The sequence below is a fragment of the Dermochelys coriacea genome, chromosome 1 (genome assembly GCF_009764565.3).
Source record: "Dermochelys coriacea isolate rDerCor1 chromosome 1, rDerCor1.pri.v4, whole genome shotgun sequence".
Lineage (NCBI taxonomy): Eukaryota > Metazoa > Chordata > Testudines > Dermochelyidae > Dermochelys > Dermochelys coriacea.
Genome location: NC_050068.2, coordinates 205,516,903 through 205,544,036, shown reverse-complemented (window position 1 = coordinate 205,544,036; position 27,134 = coordinate 205,516,903). Strand labels below are relative to the sequence as shown.

Here is a 27,134-nt window from a genome sequence, read left to right as displayed (position 1 = left end):
TTCTCTAATAACAATAATACTTTGCACATCTGGACCGTTTAATGGGAAGATCTCAAAGCACTTTAGAAACATTAAGGAATTAAGCAACCGTCACAATTCTCCTGAGAGAGGAGCAGAATCAGCCCCTTTTGACAGAGGGGGAAACCAAGATTAAGCGATTTGTCCAAGGTCTCACAATGGCGCATTTGTAGAGCTGGGAATAGAGCCCACAAGTCCTAACTGCCAAGCAGCTGCTCTACCCATTTGACCATAGTCTTTCCTTTCAGCAGAGCATTTATCTTCCCAGAGCTGTTATTCATTCTATCCCCTAGGTGGGTTGATGAAAAATCCAACTGGTTCTGTCCTATTTGGAGGAAGTATCGTCCAGAGGCAGGAAGTAAATGTTGGAACCCAGCATTGTGCCTGTGCATGCTGCATGCTGCAGGGGACTTTCCTATGCACAGGGCACCGCCAGGTCATATTCAAGGGGCCTGCTTGCCGTCAGGGACAGATTCTGAGACAGGCAAAACATCTTCTCACTGTGAGAGAAGCACACAGGAGTTAGGCAAATCTTAAAACAACCAAGGGTGAGAACCTGCTGGTGTCAAAGGACTAGCCCCAGAGGGGCTCTCTCTGATCTCCACCTCTTGCGGTCGCTGCTGCATTAGTTAGGGGAGTCTCAGATTTTGTGTTTCTCTGCGAGGACAATGTGTTGAGGAATATGGGCTTTCACAGGGTGCCAGGTCAATACACATGTAATTGGCATCACACGCTGATGCCTCAAATTTGGCTTTGACATCATACCCAAACATTCAGAGGTGATGGGCCAGATTGTACCATTTAGTCACAGTCCCGACTGGGGGGTGCTGTGAAAGGGGAAACCCAATGCTTCCCAGAATTCCAGCATGCAAGGGATCACATGCAAGGGCTGCTGGGCCAGCCTTTAAGAAGGTGCAGCATGTGCTCCCCTGTGTGGCCAGCTGATCCTTGCAAGCTGGTGTGAAGGACATAAGGTCATGACTCTGCCACTCCCCTAGCAGCTTTGTGGGTCTTTTGCTCTTCAGGGGGCACTGGAAAGGAACAGTCCTCAAAAGAACGTTGGAGCAACTGTAGCACCTTCTCTCCATGTGGGAGTCTGAGAGTGGGGAGGCTTTTTGTGTCCTCTCCTGCTTATGCACCTGTACAAAGGCCCAGCATTGTCTAGCTTTCAGGTGGGCTCTCTAGGCATAAAATGAGGAGCATGTCTCCTAATGACTATGGGGTGCAGTTGAGGGGGCTGCTTATGGTATATCAAGGACTGTATTGGAATTGCAAGTTATCACTTTAAGCGTGTGTGTGTGTGTGTGTGTGTGTGTGTGTGGGTGGGGTGTCCTGGTCCTGCATGTAGGCTAGTGGGCTCTGTAGCAAAGCATGCAATCAGTCAGACTGGAAAGAGCCAGCTTAAAGAAAGGTGGGGTGAAGTGTGCTTCTCTGCCTTAGGGAGCAGCCTGCTTTGTCTCACTGTGTTTTTGGGATCATGTGTGTTATTGTTCTGAATTCTAAACAATACAGTAGTGTTACGTTGCAACCTTCCATTGAGAGTATTTACGTTTATATCTAACTTCTCTGTGTGTATACTGGGAACATAACTCTGGTTGTCGGGAATGTTGCATTAGGGTGAGAACCTCATCCAGGTTAGATGGGTTTGCTTTTGGTTTTTCCTGCTTTCAAGATGCTAACTAGGGCTGGATGGTAACTACAGTTCAGCGAATAATGGATTTTTTGGTTCAGAGGCTGAATTTAAAATCCAGGGAAAATAATCTAGTCCGCTTGAAATGAAACCAATTTTTTCAATTTTTTTGTCCAAAAAAAAAAAAAAACCCTAAAAAAAGAAATTGTTTCAAACCAAAATATTTGATGACCCAAATTTGGCAAATAACTTTGGAACCTGCCGAAATGCATTGTTTGGTGACAAAATAATTTGTAAAAAAAAGAAAACCTCAAAACATTTGTCCCGCTCTAATGGTTACTGGTTCACAGTCTCTGGCACAGCCGCACAGGCAATGCCACCTGGCAGCAAAATGGCTGCCCTGGGCCCAAGCATCAGAAGCTCCCCCTGATTTCAGAACAATCAAGGCCCTATGCTGACAGGTGCTCAGTACGTGCTCAGTTCTTCTCCAGATGAGACCCAAAGTGAGTGGGACAGGGTCGAGAGGGCAGATGAGGACAAAAAGAATGAGCCCTAATGGAAATGACCAGTGCAGATTCCTTTGGCAGCTCTTCACTGTGGTGCTAAGCCCCCTGGTGGGGCTTCAATTGGAGCAGCAGCCTTTTCCCTCACAGCAGCAGGGTCTAGCTCAGCTAGATCACAGGGGATAAATGGAGATGGGTACCATAGTCCAGGTGATTCTCTCACACATGTAGGGTATATAGGACAATTTCTCCAGGGACAGTTTTTCAGGGGCCTTTTCCTCTCCAAGAAGCAGTGGGGCTCGTCCGTTAAAATCAGGGGATGTCTCCCATGTAATTCATTTCCTGAATTGTCTCTATGTGTGTGCATGCAAAGGAAGGGTTGGGGGCCTTTGTGGCACCTCGGCCCTTTCCCAATATTTCCTTCATTTCTGCTGTATGTGGTACCCATCAACAGCCAGAGAAGACAAAGGGGAGAAGCTCTAACTAACATGCTTAGCTTCTGCATGACTCCAAAAGAAGCTGTGCTCTCACACAGGGCAAGAAGCCAAAGCATTGAGCTGGCCAATAAGGCTCTCTGGCTGGAGTGAGCTCAAGGGATGTTTCCTGCTTACCCATTACTGACAGGCAATGCGGTTGTACAGAAGTTGCCAGCGATGACGGCCTTGTCCTTCTTCCAGATCTGCAACTTGGGGAGATACTTCAGCATCACCACCTCTATCTGGCACAGTGGGACCGAGTGAGCCAGCACCCCTTTGCCCACCTGCTGCTGCTTAGGTCTGCAAGGCAGAGGGAGGGATGTGAATGAGAACAAGGGGCCAACCCACAGTAGCGTGTCTACTAAAACATTGGAGATGGTGGGGTTGTTAACAGGAACCCTCATAGAACTTGGTGAGATCTAAGGATCCTTCTATGGCAATCTTACACTTCATGAGAGGTGGGAGGCTCTGTCCCAATAGACCCCCTCCTACTCCAAGGGGACCTCTCTGTGTTATATGACCTTCCTCTTCAAAGGCTGGAGAATGTGTGGGTGTGGGTGTGTATCTTTCTTCTTATACCACATGATCAAAGCAGCTCCCCCAGATCAGCAAATATTCACTCCTCTGTTCCTCTGTCTTGTAATCCTATCCTGACACTCCATCAAATACAGCACTAAACATTGCACAGAAGGCCAGGAGCATTATGAAGTGGGAAAAGCGTGGGGTGGGGGATGTTGCCTTCTTTGAAACATCAGGTGCTGGCCACTGCCAGCAAGAGGGTAATGGACTGTAAGGACTATTGATCAGATCCACTAAGACAAAGCCTGTTTTATAAAGAACAATGAGGTCTATTAATCTCTACTGTAATAGCATTGATTTTAGTGGAGTTACATGGGAAGGAATTTGGCTCACTGTGTCTGGTTTGCAGTTCTCAGAAAATAAAATAAGAGAAATGATTAGTAAGAAAATGTAAAACAAACCAAGGGAAATCCTTCTTTCTGAAGCATGTATTCAACATGTGGGATGCACCCCCCCCAAATGGGAAGAGAGTCACTGGATTTCAAAGAGGGTTGGTTTATCGCCAGTAATCCTGTGTGTGGGAAACTCTGGTTGACTTTAACGGGAGTGCTGTGTGTGGAGGCTCTGCGGGACTGAGCGCATGATGGCCAAACATTTCAAAGCTGGGTGTCTACAGTTAGGGTCCTAACTCCATATTTAGGCATGAAAAAACCCCAACCTCAACATGTTTTCAGCACTGCTGAGTACCTACAAATCCTACTGAAGTCCCTGGGAGCTGCTGAGCGTTCAGCATGCTTGAAAGTCTGGTCACCTATTTAAGTGCGGATCGGATACAGATACAAATTTTGTATTCTCAGACAGCTCTACCTGTAACCCAACCAATTCCCATGTGTCCTGTCCTTCTTGAGCTCACACGCCACCTAGTGGACATACTTAAATGACCCAAATGGCTGTTGAGGTCAAATAGTCATGATTGAGCCACCAAGGTTTAGAGTAGAGTGGGGCCCAGATCCAAGCACCCACACACACATTGTTGGGAAATATAGACCTGGCCTTAGACTTTCCTGGGCTGAACTTGCATGTAACTCAGAGGTTTGATTTGTGTCTGTTCAAGCTCCAGAAGGTTGGCTGCTTATCTGAATTCATCTAAACTTCTTTGGTCTGCAACATTAGGCTGGAAATCAGTAGAGATGTTAATGCTTCTTGTTACTGGCCAGGCTGGAAATCCCCTGGAAACAGCTCCTCCCTGAGTATCTCAGCCCTGCTGCTCTTGGTCCCAGGCATAGAGGTAGCACACTTCAAAGGTCTGGGCCAGACTTTGTGCTGAGCGGAGTTTCTGCTCAGCTCAACAGAAAGGGGCCATCTGGGAGCTAGCTCTGGTGCTGCTCTGGCCTGGGCCCTTGGCACACATCCTGCAGCATGCTCTGCTCTCTTCCTCCTGCCCCACCTTGCCTATTGTGCAGGGGGTTGAGGGGAGGGACAAACGAGCTGTAGGAGCCCGCAAGACTGGCTCTGTGCCTGCTGGGCACTCTCCTTTGCTGGGGAAATCCCAGAGGAGTTAGCACACGGGGCAGGGAGAGGTCAAAGAATCTGGCCCTTTAATTCAGATACAATCTGGGGGAAGATGGCACGTTCCAGATGGATCTTACTGGCCCAAACTTGCCTCTTTCCCCAGCATCAGTGGATTCTCCTCTCCCAAGTTCATTGCTGAGTAACTGCAGTTACAATGGATTAGTTAACCTCTGTCCTGCTGCACAGAAATGCTTCTGTCTCTACAGCCATTTTCAGCTCACATCTCAGGGTCATCAGGACAGCTGCCTGATGAGTCAGGTATGTGTGGCCAGACCCTGGAAGGAGTCATGTATGGAGGTTGGTATTTGCTGGATGTCCCTCGCTTTGCCAGCAGTTAGGTTACCAACTACTCAGTTGCATTACCAGGACACCTGGTGGTGATTGCATGTGGTCACTTGTGCTACCGCTATGCGTGTACATGGCTTAGGAAGACATCCTTGCGCCTGCAACAAGGAAAACAAGGGAGTAAAGACAGGTCAGAGGTGCACATTGTCACTCACATGGTGATCTTCACGCTGGCTGTAGAGTTGCTGCTGCGGAAGGTGATCTCAAGGTTGGTGACCAAGCTTCTACTCTGCTGCAAGTGAAACTCCACCAGGCTGTGGTACACTGGGCAACAGACAGCACACGACAGAGTGAGGGTACAAGTCCCTGGCTGGACCATGCCTTCAGCATTAACCCTTGCCTTGTAGCAATGGGAGGGCTGTCTGTCCTCACCCCCTGCCTGTTATGACCTCTCTAGCACTGTATGGAGAAGATTAAGCAGAACTTTGACATAAAAAGGGAACAGGCTGCCTGGTTGATTGGACATATAATTTGTTTACTGACGGGACTCCATTCCTCACCGTTATGTTCCGAGTGTGAGAGTCAGACAGACAGACCCAGAGAGGGGGGAGGGTGGCAGAGAGAAAATGAAGGTGTCGGTGAGAGCCACTGGGCCCACATCTCCTCTCATATTGGTGTAAATCAGGAGTAACTCCACTTAGACCAGTGGAGTTACACAGGTGTAACACTGGTGGAAGTGCGAGAAGAATCAGGCCTGTTATCCTCGATAGTCTCCAGGAGCGTGGCAGGAAATGAGGCTTAGGGCCAATTTCTACTCTCAGGTACACCTGTGAAAAATGGAGTATCTCACCAGGAGTCAATGGGTATGGAAATGGCTGGAGAAGCTGGCCCATAACTCAGAAGAGGACAGTAGCTTGGGTTAGCCCAGCATTTGTAACAGTGATGTTCTTCTGCGGCTGGTGAAAGCAGCACCTCCCCGTCCCCCTGCCAATGTACATCTGCTGAAGGAGGCCTAGGGATAGGGAGACTCATGGAGGAGCGTGTGAGAGGGGCACAGCAACATCTATTGTCCCTCGCTGAGGAACATGGCACAGCACAATACTGCACTTCTGCAGCAGGTATTGAGGAATTTACAGAAGCTACCATGAAGCCAGATACCCCCTCAAATCATTTCTCAGAGCCCCCTGCAGTTTCCATTGGAAGCAGGGGAAGGACTGACACATTCCAGGCAATGGTGACTCTCTTCAGGAGCACTGACATAAATGGAAAGTCTCCACAGTTCATTCATGCCACCAGCCTGGCTTCCTTCTCTCTTTGCTACTTACTGCAGTACGGGGCTGAGGAAGCGGTCACCAAGTAAACCTTCACCTCCTTGGGGAGCTTTGCCATGCTAACTCCACCGTGCTCCAACAGCCCTAGGGGAAGAAATGAAGCCAAGCTGGAGGGGGAAAGGCCCTGAGGGAATGGTTGGCAGGAACATCTGATTCACTTCTCACCTATCCCACTATTTTGATGTGGATCAAAATAGTCTTTACTTACCCCCAGCATCAGTGAGATCAGGAACAGGCTCACAGTGTCTGCGTCCCAGCTACTCTCCACTGCAGGGTTCCACCTGCACACCCAGTGTCACACCACTGCGACCACCAGGGCAGCCAGCAGCAAGGAGGGTCACCAGGGCATCCAGGCATGCTCCAAGATGACACCATTGTAGCCTCTGGGCCTGATTCCCCACTGCCCTGCAGCCTGTGCCATCCTTTGCACCTCTCCCAAATGAGTGTAAAAAGGCTTCCCAGTCAGGGTGGTATGGTTTCACCCTCACTTTGTGCAGCGTGTACCTAGGGAAACCAGGCTGGCTGTGCTGGGGGGAGGGCTAGCGACTCCTGTTGTGCATTCCCCCAGCACCAGAGAACATGCCATGCCTTTCAGGGGCAAAATACTTCCAGTCAGTGGCTTTCCAGTGGTGCACCTCCTCGCACCCTCCAGCACAGCTCAGCCTCAGGGGAGCGCAAGAGAGTTCTCCCAAGTACTGGAATGCAGCCACCTCTGGGGTGTACAGAGCCACTGCTGACCAGCATACTGATGTAGGAGCAATGGGTGAATATCAAAGGGGTTGAAATTCAGGTTCGGCTCAGTTTAGGGTAAACGCTGGCTGCTTCTCTGAACGAGCCAAACTTTTTGACTTCAGTGCACATTGGTTAGACAGGTAAGTGAACAACATCTCCTATTGAAACTGCAGGGGGGAACGCAAGGGCTTATAAATGTTTGTGTGGATTATGGGGCAAGCTGGGGTGTAAATCTACCCTGCACCCGCCTGCTGCGCACTAAGTGTCCATGTGGACCCTGCTGATACGCACTAATGGCTCGTTTGTGCACTTTGATTTACTCCCATTTCATCAAGGCGCAGTAAGGAGCTGTTAATGCACATCAGCAGGGTCCACACAGACACTTAGTGCTCAGCAGGCTAGTGGAGGGTATATTTACACCCCAGCTTGCTGTGAACTAAATGTTAGCGTAGACAAGCCCTGAGCAGGAATTGAATGACTCACATTGGCATTTGGCCAGGAGACCAGGTTTAAAACTAGAGTTGGTCCCAAATCACAGAATTTGATTCCAGATCTGAACTCCGATTTCTAACCTGCCCCAAGTTCAGAGGAATTCGGATTCAGGATTTTGATTTAGCCCATTCAGAGGGAGGGGCCAGCTGCAAATCTGACCTTTTGCAGACTTTGGCAGGGGGGCTAGATCTGGGGTATTTGTTCAGATTCATTTCCTGCCCTTATGGAATGTACAATAGGGTGTTCAATGGCGATAGGCATTCAGAACCTTGGTTTTACAGCTCATCCCACAGCTGAAACCCGGTAGTTCCTGACCATTGCCAGCTCAAAAAAATCCAATCTAAATGCCTCACCCTGCATCAAAGACCTTCAGGTTTCTACTCTCCTCTCCCTTTGGACAGTGGAGTTCCCAGGCTGGTATCATACCTATTCTGGGACAGGAGTGCAGGAAAGGATTGAAACAGTCCAGGCAGTGGCCAGCAAGGAAATGTTCATGACTTGAGCATGGAAATGCCATCATAGTACAGGAATTCTCCAGGGCACTGACATAGAGATGTACCGCCCTCATGTGATCACAGATCAGATAGTTATACCCTGCAAGATAAAGCAAGACTACAGGTAAGGTGACCATGAAGGGACTGACCTCTTGATCCAATATGGACTCTCTATGCATTTCTAAGGAGCCCAGCACAGTAATAGCTAGGGTGCAAGTTAAGAAACACTTTATTCTGTCTGCGAAGAACACATCAGGTACAATTTTCAAAAGTGCCTAAGCAATTTAGGCATCCAAGTCCCACTGAAAGTCAAGTCACTTAGGTGTTTTTGAAAATTTCATCCAAAATCCCCTCCACTCAGCCTTTCCTGGGCAGCTGTGAACTAACCAAAAGGCTGCAATTCAAGCGTCATAGGTATTAGCTCCCAGTTTGGCCTCTAACTCACTGTGTGATTGTGAGCAATTCACTTGGCCTCTCTGTGCCTCAGTTTCCCAATCTAGAAAATGATGCTATGGATACTCATCCATCTTTATAAAATGCTCTGAGACCTGTGGCTGGAGAGCCCTATATATGGCGAATTCTAAGGCCTAATCCACATTAGAAAAGGTTTGCTAGCAAAGCTGCACTGACAAGCCCTCTCAGTTTAGATGCAGCGTATACCAGAAGAAAAGTTTTTTTTTGCTGTTATAGCTTATACTGGTTCCACAAATGAAATAAGAGATACTGGCAGTTAGGATATAGATATTCAGGCCTGTCTGCAAAGGCCTATACTTTAAGAATTTAGGTATATGTTTATCATTTAGCTAGTTATAGAGGAATAAAAAAGAATCAAAAGTTACTGTCTGCCTATTTATAGGGCCTTTTTCACTGTGACAGTCTGAGGCCCTGTTCTTAGGCTAAGCAACAGAGGCAGCCATAAGCTGGGAAGCGTATGGTCACATCCTTACGCTCCAAACTAGTCACATTGAAATAATTACTATTGGCCTGTTAGGCATTATCAGGACAGGATTGTATTCCTATCACCTCCAGAGAAAGGGAAGTGCCTAGAAGATGTAAAAAGAAACTTATTTTGATAGCATCCTGTCTGGCAAGAACTCACTTATCAATAGCTGGGATGTGAAATCCTCATTTCTTTATTGTTCTATCACTGTAGTCCCCAGTTCCCTATTGTTTGTCTGTATAATCTCTGTCTGGTTCTGTGATTGTTTCTGTCTGCTGTATAATTAATTTTGCTGGGTGTAAACTAAGTAAGGTGGTGGGATATAATTGGTTAAATAATCATGTTACAATATGTTAGGATTGGTTAGTTAAATTTCAGTAAAATGATTGGTTAAGCTATAGCTGAGAATATTACTATATAAATTAGGGGAAAACAGGAAGTAAATTGGGATTTGAAAATAAGGAAAAGGGAACTTGGATTTAAGCTTGCTGGAAGTTCACCCCAATAAACATCGAATTGTTTTCAGCTTTGGACTTCGGGTATTGTTGCTCTCTATTCATGTTAGAAGGACCAGGGAAGTGAGAAGGTGAAGGAATAAGCCCCCTTACACTGGCAAAATGACTTTTTTTGCTGGTATAACTGCATTTACACTAGGGCTTTTGCTAGTATAGAAATATCATTAAAAAAAAATCACCCCCTGGGTACAGGCAAAAGTTTCTAGTGGAAACCTGGCCTCAGGGTGCTTTGCGTTTCACTGTTATGTTGTTGCATAAACATAGGTAGTGTTAGCTGGTTCTTCTTCTTCTTCTCTGAATGCTGAGAGGCAGCTTGGGCAAGACGGCCCATCTTGCATGATACCGTCATACTATGGCTTGTCCTTGCACATTTACTGTCCTGCTGTAATGTCTACCATATCCCTGCCCTGGCTCAGGTGGGAACTGTTAGTCAAGCAGTAGCTTTACAGGCTGACGGATTGGAATGAAGGGAACATCCCTTGACAACTTGCCGTGAATCCTTCTCACCTAATGAGATGAAGCGGGGGCATCCAGGCTGGTCTTTGCCTCCATTAATGAAGTAATCAATATGGCCTACAGGAATCCGGATACCAAAATCTGAAAGGAGTGAAAAACCCTGCTAAGCTATTATTCCTGCTCCTCCTTCTCTAGGGTAACATTCTAGAGGAAGCTGCTAGTTTCATGTTCCAAGGTCCTAAGAACAGGATGTACCCAACAATACCCGAGCTGGCCTCAGGCCCACACACACAATATGCTGGTTTCTTCACCAGACTAAGTGAGAATTTTAGGTGTCTTGCCAGCTGTTTTCACTGTACAGATTGCTCCATCCCTATGTATTGAAGCATGGAGGAGAGTGTTCACCTGGGCCTTTGTTTTAATGGGACTTTCACACTGAAGGAAACTGAATGGGAGAAACCTTAATTTGGGAAATGATTCTCTGGTCACCTTTTTGCTGTTTTTCCTTTACTGTCTTTGCAGAGATCTGCAACTGAATTAGAAGTGGTTTCTCCCTCCCTCATGATCTACCTGCCTGATCCCCAGTAGTGTCAGTGTCCTGGCTTTGTGACTTCATAGCATGTTTCCCACAAAATGACTGTGAGGTCAGTCACCATTGTGACTTCTCTGCAGGAGAAGATGATGGGCTGTGATGAAGGGCAAGACTTTTTCCATGTTCTTGTCCTGCATAATTATCTGCAAGAGGCAGTGATATGTAGTGGTTAGAGGACAGGAGCAGGAGTCAGGAGGCCTAGATTCCATGGCTGGCCCTGCAACTGATGCTCTGTATTTTTGGACACATCACTTAATGTCTCTGGGCATCAGTTTTCCCCCCCGCTGTAAAATGGAGATGATACTGACTTACCTCCCGGGAGTTATGAAGCTTAATTAATAAATCTCTATAAAGAACTTTGTGGTCTTCAGGGAGAAGGTGCTACAGAAAGGCAAAGCATTATTCTTCTATAACATCTTTCATCTAAATTGACCTCTAAGCACTTTATAAAGGTTACTAAGTAATTGTACCATCTCTGGGTCGGATTCTGCTGTTGCTTACACCAGAATAAATGTGAACTAACTCCCTTGAAGTCAGTGGAAGTAGGAGGAGCGAGGCCCTACATACTCACAGGAGTCACTGGGAATGTTCACCAGAGCCCATCAGTGTGGCATAACAGTTTAGGAAAGGAAGTGAAGGAGAATATTGAATTGAAATCTCCAGGGGCATTTTGGGAGCAGTATGTAATGACCAGAGATGACATAAGGTGAGGACACTGCGTCTTGCACCCCAATCTTTGCAAAAGGTGCCCGGGAATCTTTAAGGGCAATATATTGTCAGGGCCTCAGGTTGTATGGAAATTGAAAGGGAAGCTTCTCCTCTGCCCAATGTTGAAGGAACTGGACTGTGTTTCTGCTGAAACAATCTTCTCCTGGCAAAACCAGGAGCTATGCTGAGCTGGTCCCACCAGAAGCTCTCTCTCTGTGTTCCTCCACCTGACTTGCTGCCCATTCATTGATCCTGCTGCCTTCAGATGCTGGGGATGAAGAGACACAAAGGGAGGAGCAGTATTTGAGAATTTTTTGACATTGTAAATTTCCCTAGTGTAGACACAGACAATGAAATTCTCAGAAGTGCTATTGTTGGTGGGGCTTCTAGTATAGACAAAACTCTCATGGCCATATTTTTACTATAATTTGAGTTTAGCCTTCTGGAAAGCTAATCTAACCAAAACACAACCACATCCTACTGTGAGACTTGAACCTATTATCTTCTGACTTAGAAGGAAGAGCCACCAAGGGCCAGATTAACCCAACCCTGGGTCCTAGGCAAACACACTTTCTGGGCCCCTGTCTTCTAATAGAAAACAGCGCTATAGTCCACTCACCGCAGCTGGGCTGGCCATGCTGTAGATCTGCCAGGACTGGCTTCTCGTCTTGCTGCTGCTTGGAGTGCTGCTCACAGTGACAGAGGGGCAGCCAGGCCAAACTTGAGAGGCACTACAACCTGGAGCACCAGGTTGCAATGCCACTCATTTGAGTGAAGTTCTTTCAGTTGGCACACAAATTTGCACTGGTAAAAAAAAAATCCTCCCTCCTGCCCCCTCCCCCAAAATGTGGGCCCTAGGTGGGTGCCTGGTTTGCCTGTGTGTGAATCTGGCCTTGGAGTTAGCCACTGGGCCACACTGACAGCTAGACACTAACCATGTTCCTGGGCATTAATGATGATGGCAGAGTGGGGAAAATCAGTAGGCTGAAAAGAATAGAAACCAGATTACTGTCTGTATCAGTGTGAATGGCTTCCACAAAGAGAGCATCTCCAGGATCCAGGCGCTCCTCACAGCTGGCTTTTGTGTACTTGGGCCCCGCAGGATCCAGTCCTGTACCAAGATAAGACTTTCGTTCTAACAGCAGACACATTGCCACCCTCTTCCCCCTAAGAGAACCAGTGCAGACTCTGGACCCAGCCTTGGGTTGGAAGAGTTTAGGTTAGTACCAAGAAATCCAATGCTGATACAAATGTTTTCAGGCTGCAAATGGAACAGGATATTTGGTATAATTGATTGGACGCTTGTGAAATCACAGGGTAGGAATGAGTGGGGAAAGGGAATTGTCAGAAGGTATTGATGCCTGTAATTTACTTGGCAGAGGTAAAAGGAAGACACATTTGGCAACTGTTACAAGTTAAAGGTTCAGAAACGGTAGAAGGCCCTGAATGTGAGATTGGTGAGCATGTAATTACTGGGGAGCAAAATGGTGCTACTTTTATAGGCCTGGTGAATATGTAAATAAAAATGTTACTGTTGAAGATGAATCTCAAAAGACTTACGAGGAAACAGAAAGAGCAATGCCAATTTCCCCTTCTGCTAAATACCTTGGGCCATAACATACATAGACCTAACATCAGACTAAACTAATCTTAATAATGCATATTTTTTTAAATGTAGAGGAAGAGGATTGTGGTGCAGGTAGCTAGATGGACTGTCTTGTATGTAATGCACCTCTGAGTGTAAAGTGTGCCCTGGAACTGAGCTAGCTCAACATGGCAGCTCTGTAGAATGAGTCACACACACTGTGCTCTCTCTCCTGGGAGTTGTACTGTTCCTTCTTGTTGTTCTTCCTTAATCCAAAATAAAAGCTATTCATTTGAAAGCATATCTTTTGTATTAGAAACACAGGAGTGATCTTTGTGCTGAGGGGCCAGCAAGGACCATCTGACGCAAGCTTTTTTGTGGTTCCCTTGGTACCAGGTCCAATTAGGCTTCCCAGCCAGGACATTTTTCCTCTAAGATGGTACAAGCTCTGAGCTGAAAGGGTCAGCTCTTTATAATTCATTCCTATTGCTGTCAGTCACACACAATCCTTTGTTATTGGTCTGAACATACAAAACTTTTCTCAAGCATTAATGCTTTGATTCTCCTGGGGTCTAGATTTCCCCATCATTAACTGATGGTGCAGTGACAACTGGTCTCCACCCACCCAGTAAGTGGTGTGAATTCTATTATTTGACTGTGTGAAAAATGTTACAGGCTCTTCACAGTCTGAACAGCGAGTCCTGCAAGTGAAATCCTGTGCTCAGAGGGTTGCTGGCCATTATTCCAAGAAAAAAAAAAAAATTTCTGAACCGCTCTGTAGCTCAGAAGTACCCACAAGCTCAAGACTTCTCAGCTTAAGAACCATTATCAATCCCTTTCCATCAACCTTGACATGCTCTTTCTGTCCTCACAATACAGGGCCATTGGGAGAATCCTGGACCCAATGTTACAATACCTGTAATCCTTCCCAGCTGGCCTCCATGGAACTGCCCCACCAGACCTGCAACATGTGCTCCAAGGCTCACCCCAATGAAGTGCACAGATGTCCCTGACACTCCAAGTGCCTGAGGAGTTGATAATAGTTAATACTTTTCATCCCAGGGTCTCAAAGCACTTTTCAGAGGTGAATCACTATTATTTACCCGCATTTTACAGATAGGAAAACAGAGGCACAGGGAAAAGTGATCTACCCAGTCACAGCAGACCAGTGAGTGGCAAAGCCTGGTTTGCGGACCTCCTGTCCTGTGCACTGCTCCTGGGCTGCACTGCTTTTCTCCATGCATAAGGTGGGTAACCAGAGAGAAATGAAGAGTGGTTGATATTGTCCTTACTTAGTTCTCTGACACATTGATCATGGACACAAGATCACTCCAAGTCAGAGCTGTCATCTCCTCCAGCCCCCTACATGCTCTCATGTTCCCTCCCCTTGAATTATCTTCACTCTGGAGCACTTCCCTCAGAACCTCCTAGTTGGGTGACACTACCCCCAACACCTGGATGTCCCAGGAACAAGATCTCTCTCCTAGCTTTGTCACCTCCCCATCCCATGCTGATGTTGTTTTCTCATGATGTTTCATTGGTTTTAGTTGCATAGGTTACATTCCATTGACTCGAATGGGACTTAAGCACTTGCGTCAGTGTTTTCTGACTAAGGGTCAATATGATGTGATATGATACCACGTGCCCTAGTTAAATACAATGGGATGCAACAAATACAGGGCAACACATTTGAGGCAATACAGTATTATGGGACAGGACACAACACATTTATCCTACCACCTCGCCTTTGATAGTTTGAGACCCACTTTTCACAGGTGTAAACAATGACATAAGGGGAAAGCAATGGAGGATCAAGGTCAGTGCCTTCAATATGTGAGACTACACTACTGTGCAGGGCCTGTGATATTGGCAGGACAATGCAGTATGGTACAATGCAATAAAGTGAATCACAATGCTAGGCACTACAGTATGTGACAATGCTATATAATAGGGTAAGTGAGAGTGGGCAAGAGGTGGAGAAAGGTAGTGTCCTTAGTACACAGACCCATGGAGTGATGGGTTGGAGCAGCAGATGAGAGCTCAATGCACAGCTGGGCTGTGATACTCAGGAGGAAGAGGATCTGGGAAGATGGAGAATCTGTTTGGCCACTGCTGTGAGCTTATTATGGAACAAACAGCAGAAGTCAGTAGTGGAAGCTACTGTCTGGGTTGGTTTGCATTCACAACTGTTTCTGTCCCTTGGCTATGCTCCTCCCACCCAGACATTCATTTCCACCTACCAGCAACTTGCTGATGAAACAAGAGATCTCTATGCTCAGCTTCATGACATTTTCCACAGCACCAAAGTAGGTTCTTGTAGCTCCATGAACCCAATCAACTGCGACCACATTCACCTTAGCAGCTCGAAATAATGCACCAACGAGTCCATTGATCCAGGAGGGCTTTGTGCCAAGTGCTCTGGTGAGCCATCAGAAATAAATATGTAAGATGCCTTCTAAAATGGGGCACACACACATGCAGACTTCTCCTCTGGGGTGGTGTAGCAAGGCAATGCTTCACTGGCACAGTGCCTCCTGCTGGTCATCCTGGGAATCAGCTCTTCCAGCCCAGAGCACCCTCTGCAGGCTGGTGTCTCACTTGCCACTGGCCCCCATGCCCCTCCCAGACCCCAGTACCCTTTACTCTGAGGTTCTGCCCCCACAGTACTCCCACACTCTGGGTCTCCCCTCCCAGGGGAACCTCCAACCTTCTAAACTCACCTTGCCTCAATGGCTACTGCCAGTCATCAGCTAGCCCCCGCTCACTGGGGCAGACTGCAGTCTGTAATGGCCACTCATCATTGGCAAGGGATTAGGACCAGCTGCTTCTGCCTATTCCCAGGCTGCCCCTCTGCAGCCCCAGTACTTTTCTGGGCCTTTATCAAGGCCTGCAGCCTGGGGGTTTAACCAGGTTGGAGCTCTCTTTGCCCTTCTCCAGCCCTACTCTGCCTCAGGTACCTTGTTCTCAGGCAGCTAGCCCATCCCACTCCAGGGCTAGAGTGAGACTCCTCTGCTTCTGGCCCACAGCCCTCTTATAAGGGCCAGATGGGCCCTGATCGGGGTGTGGTCCCAGCTGTGGCTGTTCCCCCAATCAGCCTAGCTTTTCCCCAGCTGCAGCCCTCTCCAGGGCTGCTTTAACCCCTTCAGGGCCAGAGCAGGGTGACTACCCGGCTACAGGTGGCATCTCAAAATCTCCCTGCTGGGACTGCCATACAGTAGGTGAAAGTTTTGTCTACTATCAGATCGCCCCAAACAGCCTTCCTTCACTGCAGTTCACAGACTCTTTTCACCTATAACTATCCTGCCCATTATGAGTCAGAAAGAAATCAGACATTTACATGACCAAAACTAACACCTGCAGTGACAACAGCTCGAGTGAAATTGCCAGAGGTATCAGTCTTGCTGTAGTACTTAAGCTGATCACCAGCTGAGGTCAAGAAGAAATTTAGAGGGAGTATAGTCTAGTGCACAATGGGATAGAGGTCTAGGCACTAGGAGCTCCTAGTCTCAGCTCTGCTACCAGCTGGCTAAGAAACCTTGGGCAAGTCACATCGGCCCAGATTTTTAAACGCATTTAGCTCTGGAACACCAAATTGATTTAGAAGCCTAAATCCCATTCTTAAAAGGGATAAGTGTTAATAACACTTAGCCAAAATCCTGTCAATTGTCCATGGTATTTGGATTTTGGCTGCCAAGTCCCTAAATCCCTTTTAAAATGAGGTTTAGTCTCCTAAATCAGTTGGGCATTACAATGCTAAGTGTAGCGATGCCTAAATATCTTGAAAAATTGGGGCTTTAAGCTCTCTGTGTCACAATTCCTCTTCTATAAAATGATATGTATTTACCTCTGGGTGTATTTTATTTATTGATTTCATTTTATAATGTCTCACCTTTCACGGAAATTAAATTAACATGATTTAAAATCAACTATGGGCTGGCTGATGCTCCCACAATAAAACAAACCCACCAAATGGCCACAGCTTTAAAAACCCTGGCTCAAACTCCCTGCCTCCAGGATGAGAAGAAGAAAGGTAGGTTTGGCAGGCTTCCTAGCAGGTTAAGAAATCCACACACTGAATGGCTGGGGGCATAGAGGGAGAAAAGTCCAAAGCAAAGACTCTTCATGAATAAAACTAGTAAAAAAACAGGGGGAAAGACTGCATTTTGGGAGAGGGTGGGGGGATATCCCTGTTTTTTAAAACCTGTGGATATTTGAAATTTTAACATTGAATTGAAATGTTGAAATTTGAAGTATTTTGACCAGCTCTGCAGCTCATCTCAAGATGAGGGTGAAAAAGTCACAAAAAGTATATTAACATTTTCTCCCCCCTTTTTTTTTTTGGTTTAGAATTAGAAATGTTGACTAGATTTTTCACTGACATTTTGAAATTCAGCTCTTTTGACATGGAATATCTTCCCCTTTGATTTAAGCACCTTGCCTGATTGTGGATTATAAACTCTTTTGGGAAGGAAATATCATTTCATTCTGGGTTTGTGCCATGCCTAGCATCAGGGGGTTCTGGTCCATGACCAAGGCTCCTAGGTGCTATGGTAATACAAATAATAAATAATAATTGTTGAGGTATGACATGAGGAGAGAGAAGGAGATCTCTGAGGTCACTCGGACTGAAAGTGTCCAGCTCAGTTTATGCTTACCTGAAGCCATGGATTATTATTTTGGTGTCCAGGCTAGTATTGAAGTTGGAGTTCTTGATGTCATCGTCAAGTGATATCAGCTGCCCACAACTGGGGTTTGAGGAGGTGAACAGAAGAAACTGGACGTTAAGTTTCCTGTCCTGTAAGAAGCTTGCAGTCTGAAAGTCAGAGCAGGGCTGTGCTGGGACATAGGTCTCATGCCCTGCAGTGAGAAAGAAACAAAAACATGCATGCCTAGTCTGTGTATGCCCATTGGGAAAGAGCAAATGGAGGGGAGGGGGATGATGGGCTTGTAGGGCACTGAACTGAGACATTGGCAAGTGGGGTACAGTTCTCCACTCTACCACAGCCTTCCAGTGTGATCTTCAGCAGGTCACTTAATTTTTCTGTGCCTCCATTTCAAAATCATTGCATGGTATATGCACAGGGATGTACAGAGAGTTATAAATATGTGCTGGAATTATGTTCTTAAAATGTGCTTGGCAAGCAATACATAAGTCCAGTCTGCCCTAGATAAAAGAGTGTGTATTTGCTTTTCTGACCAGCCAGGCAGAGACAATGAAGGTACATCTACATAAAAGGTAAACAGAGCTGACAAGTGGGGGAGAAAATAGCCTGGCGACTACGCTCCAGCAGGAAAGAGAAACTTCGTCTGGGCTTCCTTTTCAAGAATACATTTCAAAGGTTTACTGGACTATGACAAGAGGGGGAGAGAACCACTAATTTAAGTTATCCTTCACCTGAGGAGACAAAGAAACCAAGCACTTTGAGATCTGAGAAGGGTCCTAGCTAAAAAACTGGTCAACCAGACTGGAAGAAAGATGGGTGAGAAAAACTTCTTTGAACAAGGGACTCTAGTTTGTTAAGTTAGATCGAAGTCCTAGAAGCCTATTCTTACTTTTGTTTGCTTGTAACCATTTCTAGCTTTATTCCTTATACTTGGTATCACTTAAGCTGATATCTTTTTATTAATAAATGTACCTCTTTTTTTTTCACTATAAACCATCTCCATGCTTTGGTTGAAGTGGAGGGTTTGTCAAACCCAGTTAAGTTAACAAGTTGCGGTGTACTCTCTCTTTCAAGGAGCAGTGAACTAGATAAAGTTCTGTGAGGGGCTGAGCACGTCTCTGAGGAACTCGGGAATTGGGGTTTATTGATTGTTACCTGCTAGGCAAGGTTTGGACTGGCAGGATAATAAAGAGTTTGCTGGCAAGGCAGACAAGCTGGTGTGGCAGTGAGCTGACACACATAGCTCAGCTGCAGCAAAGCTCTCATTTGCTGAGGCTGGGGGGAGTAACAGTGATTCTCAGGCTTGGAAACCCCAGCAGATAGATCAGCTAGAGTTGTAACTATTCAGATTGTGACATTTTGGGGGCAGGGACAGTCTTTTGCTCCATGTTTGTACAGCACGTGACACAATGACGCTCTGATCACGAAAGACTGGCTTCAGAAAGGCTCAGACTGTGGACATATCTCTGTGAAGCACATGCCCACATTGGTCTGTGTAATTTTTGTATGTGTTTTTCCACCTCCACACTCCAGCATACCTGGCTACTCTCTCTTAGTCACTGGAGATCTAGAGATGGCTCTCTCCAGATCCTATCAGCAACACAGTGAGCACCAGCCAGAGAGGATCACTTGAGAGCAAAGTAAGGTCCCTCTTCAGTCCCTTAAGGCAGAGCTCCCAGCCCCCACCTCCATGACAACACATCTGCTACAGTGCCCCAAACGGTTGTCTTTTATTCTGTGTGCTGCATTTGTCATTCTGAAAGCAGTATAAGCTCCCTGTCAACACAGGTGGTTATATTGGTCTAACTACAGTGGTATAACTATACTGATGTAGTTAGGCTGGTAAATTTCCCCACATAAACAAGCCCTTAGTGTTTTGTTTAGTCCATCATCATAGTATGCAATCTGCCAGGTATATTGTGAAGTTAAGTATATTATTAGTTGTAAAGTGCTTTAAAATCTTTGCATGGAGAACACTACAGAAATGCTATATTTTTATATGCTCAATAACACTTTTACATGCATGCATATATTGTGCAGGAATGATATGGGTGACAATTTGAAAATGTGTCTTGTAGGTCATATTCATCTTTGGTGCAACTGTGATGCTCTGTACCCTGGGGAAACACCCTGCACCCCCATGTCCAACCTTATAATATGATTGTGTGGTATCCAATGCAAAGTTTGTCATGTCTGGTATCTTTGGAAGGCTCATGATGCACTGAGCATTGTTGTATGCTCAAATAAATTTGTTAGTCTCTAAGGTGCCACAAGTACTCCTTTTCTTGTTGTTATAGTAATGTTATAGGTTGTAATTTCATATATATAGTTATGAGGCTAAAAAGGTGTCCTCATGGCTTAAAACAAGTCCAGGCAAAACTCTCCAGGGGCAGAGGGGCAATTCACACCTCATCAGCGCATGTATGAGACAAACCCAGCCCAGCCTCACAGGAACAAAGGACACTGGCCTAGGCAGCAACAAAGGATCTGTTGGACTCTTGAGTGAGTCACCCCACTTCCCTTGTCAGTTTGGGACTACGATGAGGTAATGCTAACCTGACTTGAGGAGGGGGTCAAAGCCAAGAAGGAAGAAAGAACATGATCAAAGGGAGAGACATTTGCCATGCTCTCTCTCCTCCACCTCCATCTACAGATACCATCCCCAAGCAACTGAAGCGCTGATCAAAGGGGAGAGCCTGGATGAAGGGCAACCAGCCAGCCTCTGGTGAGAAGCATCTAAGTTTTGTAAGGACACTGAAAGTGTTAAGATCAGTTTAGACTGTGTTTTGCTTTTATTTCATTTGACCAAATCTGACTTGTGCTTTGACTTATAATCACTTAAAATCTATCTTTTGTAGTTAATAAATTTGTTGGTTTATTCTACCTGAAGCAGTGTATTTGGTTTGAAGCATGTCAGAGACTCCACTTGGGATAACAAGCCTGGTATATATCAATTTCTTTGTTAAATTGACAAACTCATATAAGCTTGCAGCGTCCAGCGGGCATAACTGGACACTGCAAGACAAGGTTCCTAGGGTTGGGTCTAGGACTGGAGATATTGACTAGTGTCATTCGATTGCACATTCGGTTGGTCAAAAGTGCTCACTCACATAGCTGGGAGCAGCTTACATGCTAGAGGCTGTGCGTGAACAGCCCAGGAGTGGGGGTTCTCACAGCAGAGCAGGGTAAGGCTGGCTCCCAGAGTTGAGGATTGGAGTGACCTAGCAGATCACCGGTTCATATAACACCAGGGGAACATCACAGCAACCCCACTTAAAAGCTTGACTCTTCCCCATGCTCATTCTCGCGCCACTACACCCTAAACTTTCTTTCCTTCTCTAAACAACCTTGAAGCCATGTTTAAAACAGAAACAAGAAATCCCCTTACAAATCACTCATTATCCCAACTGAGGACACTTTTATAAAAAAATCCTGGAGGGACCATTGTTGAATGGTGCAAGAAACTGAGAGTCAAGAGACTGAGGGCCCAAGTCTCCCACTGCAGGATATGAGAATCTCCCACTGAAATCTATTTGGGACTTACCCATGCCTGTGTGGATGGGGAAGGGAGAACTGAACCCAGGGGTTGCATTTCTGACTGCAAGTGATCAATGGTATAAATGAGCAAGGCTGATTAGAAAGGACAGTCCTGTGCCTTCCATGAATGGCAACTGGCAGCAAATGAGGGAAGGAGCAGGGAGTTACAATGTAGGAAGTGCAGGTTCCATGGGATTTTAGCATAAGAGAACAGTTTTTCAGTGATTTTTTTAAACCAACCATAGGGTCCCATATCTTCTTTCTTATTCCAGATCAGACATGCTCCGTTTTCAAGACAGAAGTCGGTTTTCTAATTTACCAAGCCTGCCAAACTGAACATCCCATCTGGCACTTTCTACCTCATACTTAGCTACTTCTAATAAAAATTTTGCAATGTAAACTTAGTTGATCATTGGGTTGCTGTAATTACTTTTGTAAAGCCAAGTTGATGGACCTGCCTCACAGACATATGTGGTGGAACCAATATGTTGGGGTAAGAAAGGGCCATTTCTACAGTCACTTTTCTTACCAAAACTCACTTGGCTCTAGCAGGGACCTGATATACATGTTGGATTGTGTAGTGTAGGGACCATCAATTGAATTCACTGCCAGAATCTACAATTCCTTGCCCACCACCTCTGATGCATGAGCCTCTACCAGTACCCTCCTTACCTGCACATGCTGAGCTGAGCAGCAGGACAACGGCAAGAACAAAGAGATACTTCTTCCTGGGATCCTCAGCCTTCTTCCTGGTCAATCTTCTCATGCTGTAATCCACAAGGCCTTCACCAGAGGGAAGGGAAAAGCAAGCCCTCTGCAACAGGAGCCTTCTGAGCAGGTTGGTTCTGTTAATGTTTAATACAGCCTGTGTTTTTTTGGAAAAACATGGGAGCCCTCACTTCTGTCCTTGCTTGATTATTAGCCAAAGTCACAGCAACAGGCATAGAACATTATTGATTTTCACATTAAGGACATTGAACCCACTCCCCTCTCCAAACAAACAGCCTCAGAAGTCAATTACTGGCATGATTAACTGTAGCTCAGCTCCTGTCATTGTAATAATGATACACTTCAATAGCCACTCCATCCAAAGTCCTTTTGATTGTTAATGAATTAAAGCCTCAGAGCTCCCTGGTAAGGTATGGAAGTATTGTCATCTCCATCTTATGGAGAGCAATGAAAATCAATTATTGGTTTGTAGCCTGAGATCAAATATACCCAGCCCCCGAGCCAGCCCAGTGAAAATGAATGAGTGAATGAGGATGGGGAAAGCGAGTGGCAGAGGAAGGGGTGGATGGAGTTAGTGGGGGCGGGGCCTCAGAGAGGGGGCAGGGTATGGGCAAGACCTCAGGGAAGGACGGGCAGGGAGCGATGCAAGGGTGTTCAGTTTAGTGCAAGTAGAAAGTTGGCAATCCTATCTGCAGATTAGGCCACTTACCTGGAATTCTATAATCTAAAGCAGTGGTTTTAAAACTTTTTTTCTGGCGACCCAGTTAAAGAAAATTGTTGATGCCCGGAACCCTATGGAGCTGAAGATGAAGGGTTTGGGGTGAAGGAGGGGTCTCCAGATTTGGGGGGGCTCAGGGCTGGGGCTGGGGGTTGGGGTGCAGGAGGGGGCCAGGGCTTTGGGCTGGGGGTGCAGGCTCTGGGGTGGGGCTTGGGATGAGAGGTTTGGGGTGCAGGAAGGGGCTCCAGGTTTGGAGGGGGCTCAGGGCTGGGCCAGGGGATTCGGGCGCGGGCTTACCTCGGCCGGCTCCCGGTCAATGGTGCAGCAGAGGTGCTGAGGCAGGCTTCCTGTCTGTCTTGGCAGCACAGACCATGCTGCGCTCTGGAAGCAGCAGCAGCAGGTCTGGTTCCTAGGCAGAAGTGCACAAATGGCTCTGTGCAGCTCTCACCCGCAGGTTCTGCCCCCCCCCAGCTCTCATTGGCTGGGCGGAGTCTGTGCTTGCGGGGGGCAGCACATGGAGCCCTGTGGCCTCCCCACCTAGGAGCCAAACCTGCTGCTGGCCGCTTCTGGTGTGCAGCGTGGTGTCAGAACAGGTAGGAATTAGCCAGCCTTAGCTGGGCAGTGCTGCCGACAGGACTTTTAACAGCTCAGTCGACGGTGCTGACCAGAGCTGCCACGACCCAGTGCCTTACATTCTGTGACCCAGTATTGGGTCGCGACCCATAGTTTGAAAACCACTGATCTAAAGCCAGGCACCGAAAATTCCAAAATGTTGGTGTAAGTGACTTTACAATGTTACACAGCAAATTAGAGGAAAAACATTATTGGGTTCAATACAGAGTAACTGGGTAAAACTTGATAGACTGTGATACAGAGAAAGTGAGACTAGAAGATGATCTAATAGTCTCTTCTGTCCTTAAACTCTATGAATTTATGAAATCCACATTAGAAACCAGGACTTCCTGTTCCCCAGCCTCCCTCCACCACTTCAATCACTAGACCGTACTGCCTCTCAAAATAAGGCAGTGGCAAAATTTTTACTTTAATGGGACCACTCCTGCTTGCCTTACACACATAGCCCCACGGACTTCAGTGGAACTGTTGATGAGTAAGGATATGAGTGAAGCTTGCAGGATCATGCTCCAAACTATTAACCTGATCTCATAAATTAAAAATCTCCATAGCAACTGTATGGGTGTAGCAACCCTGTGTTTATTCCTTATAATAGAACATAACAGACCACAAGAAGGAAACCAATGAACTTTTCCTTCCTTTTTCAGTTAAAACTAAGATAACTAAACCTTCTTTTTAGCCGGATTCATTACTTAATATTTATCAAGTGCTTTGAAAATATATAGTACTATATCATAAGTGCTGAGTATTAGTATTACAACATTATGTTAATACAAACCTACAGGTAAAATGCACGGAAGAGATGCATGTGTCTTCACAGCATTGTACGTACTTTCAGAGCTGCGTAAGGAACTGATGCATCACATGCTACCAGGTTACTTTAAAGGGCCAATTTCCTTTTTTACAGACATGTTTCTGGGGTTTTTTTTTAAGGCATTGTGATGATTTTGGGAATTTGACTATGTACAAGCTACAAGTTCTGGTTCATTTGATGAAATTGCTGTATCATCAAATTCATAAGAGCTTGCTTACACTAGAGAGCCTTTTTCAAGATAGTTATGTCAGCAAAGCCCCCTAATATCAATGCAGGAGCACAAGCCAATAAAAGGTGTTCTGACAGCAAAGCTATTCCACCTCCCGGAATAACATTGTCTAAGTCAACAGAACCATGCTTATGTCAGTATAGCTGTGCCTACCTCAGGGTTTTGCAAGTATAGCTAAGTCAGCTAGGGTGTGTGTGTCAGTTTCTCCCCCCTCCCCCGCAGCAGACGTAGCTATACCAGCAAAACTTTATTGTGTAGACTAGGTAGGCCTCAACATATAGTGAGTCTGTCATGGGCTGATAAGTTCCCTGACGCACATCACCTGCCATGTCTGGAAGAAGCTACAGAACCAGGGGTGTCAGAACAAGGCCATGGCCTCCCACTTTTTACTGTCCATAAGAGTGAGCGACGGGGGGGAAAGGGGGTAGAGAGGAATGAGCAGGGGGTGGGGCCTCAGGGGAAGGGACAGTACAGAGGCGGGGTCTCGGGCTGATGTGGCACAGTGTATGAGGCCACAGTTTGGGGATCTGTGCCTCCCCCCTTTTAGGGAGCTTCTGCCACTCCTGTACAGAACAAACAAAAAAAGTTGTTAATATAAGGACTGGGCTCTGGCTAAATGATGATATATGCCTGAGTTGGGAGAGCAAGTTCTACCTAGGTGGTTTGACAGCAGAGCAGTTTGGAGACTAGAAAATCCCCAAACAGGGAAACAAAAACCAGGTGGTAGTGCTAGCTTTTAAAAAGAGGCTGAGTAAGGGGGTGAGAAAGGCACAGGCTCTTGGCAGGAGATGTAGGAGCAGCCCACGTCAAAGGAAGCGAAGAGAGACAGCAGACTCCAAATTCCAGACGGGAAGCCCAGAGGAAAGAGCTCCAGGAGAGGGGACTTGGAACCCTGAAAGGATGCTGTCCCACGTCTTGAACACTGAAGCAGGAAATGGCATATAGAGGTCTTATTGTCTTGTCTGGATCTTGTGCTGTCCACAGTAAAAAGTGATTGTTTTTTGGAATCCTTACAAAGCCTGTGTGTCTATTTGCTTCAGCTACCACGTGTTGCTGGAGCTGTAATGTAAACCAGAGTACAAAAACAGCACAAAATGTCAATTCCTCACCTATTAAAAAAAAACCCCAGGTGCCCTGAAGAAATATATAGGCCTTGCAATGTTCCCAGAGTCAGTACATTGGGGTGCTGTCAGAGTAAGAAGAGGAAAACAAATAACATAGTTTGCGGAAATCGGCTAATATTTGAAAGCTGCTTTTTCACATGGACACTTCTCATTGAGGAGCTAGAAGAGACTGGTTCTAATCTGAGCAAATTATGACCATTTAAAAATGTTGTACTGTGTTCACCTGAGGGACAGGGCAAGGTGCATGCTCAGCTAAATTAACTATGTATTTAAGACCTAGATCATCAAAGGAGTTTAGGATCCTCACTTTCACTGAAATCAACGGATTACCTCTGTGGATCTGACCCTAAACTTCTACATCTCATTCTAGTTTGAAGTGATTCAGGTTCAAATCTTGATGTGACAGGTACATAAGCTTTTCCACACAAACTGGTTGGAGCCCAGTACCACTTCAACTTTAGATTCCTGGTGCCTATTTTCTCCATTAGCTGGTTTCAGCTAGAATGTCTTCCCTGCTTCCTGCAGCTTTTCAGCCAGCCTGCCCTGACAGACCTGACTGGCAGAGCCGTTTCACATTCAAACCACTTTGAAAATCACAGCCCTTGTCTAGAAAATGAGTTTCTAAGGAGCCCAAGGGATCCAACTCTCTTAGGATTCTTTGGAAGTCTCAGCCTACATCCCTACGGCTAAAGGGTTGATAGCAGGAAGCAGAAGGGAATTGAAATTATGGCACTAATGGAGGTTCTGGGGGAACATAAGAGAAGCAAAGAGGAGTCAGGAGGGTAGTGTAGCCTCTATTTAAAATGAATAGATAGTTCTGTGTTAAACTACAGTGCTCCTAGGGAGTGAGCTCAGCTCTTGTGTTGCTCCAGTCTTAAGATCAACATGCTGAAAGTTACTCTTAGTGATTTTCTTAGATTGGGAGACTCTAGGAACACACAAAGAATGAGGGCCGTGACCACAAAGACTGTCACAAATAAGGAATCTTGTCGTATTATAAGTTTTACTAAACAGATTATCAAAGTTACAGTCACAAACAAATATATAAAACCTAAGAAAGCCCCTGCAATAGCTAATGCAGTATTCATACTCACATCCCCAAAGACAGAGTTGAGTCTGATGGCTCTCTCAGCAGGTGGTCATCAACAGAGGAGTGATTCCTGCTACCGTCTTCCCACCCTGTCCGCACCATGAACATATCCTGTTGTTATGACCAGTCCTAATACCTTATGCATATGCATGAGGGTTCTACAACCCTCCTTTTCCTTATCTATACTTACACACTCCAGAAATGCTGGGGCGCCCTGCTTGTCAGAGGTGGTTTTCTTATTTCCCCTTATTCTTATTAGCATCTTTGCTTCAACCTGTTTCTGGGGTTACCTGCGATAAGAGCAGAACTTTCCATGATGTTACAATCAGGTGTCTTGTGGTTTAGATGGGTACATTGTGGTCTACTTTTGCAGAACATCAACTGTTGGCTCATTCTTTACAGTAATCTTGTAATTTTCCTGGCCCAGGGTTATTCTTACGTCACCCATTTATGCCAAGCCTCCTGAAGCGAAGTGTGGCTAAGCTGAAATCTTATAGACCTTCACCTGTAGGCTGTGCATTACAGCCATGCTTTACTTATATACCTAATACACGTGTCACTCCTGAATACTTGTATGCAGTATTGTTGTAGCTGTGTCAGTCCCAGGATATTAGAGAGGCCAGATAGGTGAAGTAATATCTTTTATTGGACCAATTTCTGTTGGTGAGAGCATAAGCACCGACTCTTTGGGTGCTCCGGGGCTGGAGCACCCACAGGGAAAAAATGGTGGGTACTGAACACCCATCGG

General features: G+C 46.1%; 1 protein-coding gene across 9 annotated transcripts; it reads right to left on the bottom strand.

Annotated features, from left to right (window-relative positions):
* Positions 1-26,577, bottom strand: PLA1A (phospholipase A1 member A). Of its 9 annotated transcripts, XR_006280556.1 has the most exons (13): positions 26,391-26,577; positions 21,722-21,894; positions 17,504-17,705; positions 15,089-15,266; positions 13,765-13,873; positions 12,273-12,374; positions 10,015-10,104; positions 7,985-8,152; positions 6,329-6,418; positions 5,219-5,327; positions 2,763-2,927; positions 1,096-1,199; positions 1-518 (listed from the first exon to the last, which is right to left on the bottom strand). XR_006280556.1 is itself a non-coding variant. In XM_038387050.2 (12 exons), exons 1-12 carry the CDS (start codon positions 26,492-26,494, stop codon positions 434-436), a joined length of 1,575 nt encoding a protein of 524 aa, XP_038242978.1. In that variant the 5' UTR covers positions 26,495-26,575; the 3' UTR covers positions 1-433. The 9 variants fall into 9 exon arrangements, 5 of the variants coding, with proteins under 5 accessions (XP_038242978.1, XP_038242980.1, XP_043368434.1 ...); XM_038387050.2 differs by lacking the exon at positions 1,096-1,199 and having other exon boundaries at positions 26,391-26,575; XM_038387052.2 differs by lacking the exon at positions 1,096-1,199 and having other exon boundaries at positions 21,722-21,914; positions 26,391-26,520.
* Positions 26,578-27,134: the final 557 nt, after the last annotated feature.

Excerpts from the sequence above, each read along its gene's own strand:
- PLA1A (XM_038387050.2), bottom strand. The coding sequence starts at position 26,494 with ATGTTCATGGTGCGGACAGGGTGGGAAGACGGTAGCAGGAATCACTCC. Across the intron at positions 13,874-15,088 it reads GTTTCATCAGCAAGTTGCTG|GCACTTGGAGTGTCAGGGAC; the intron begins GTAGGTGGAAAT and ends TCAACTCCTCAG. Across the intron at positions 2,928-5,218 it reads GCCAGCGTGAAGATCACCAT|ACCTAAGCAGCAGCAGGTGG; the intron begins GTGAGTGACAAT and ends TCTGCCTTGCAG.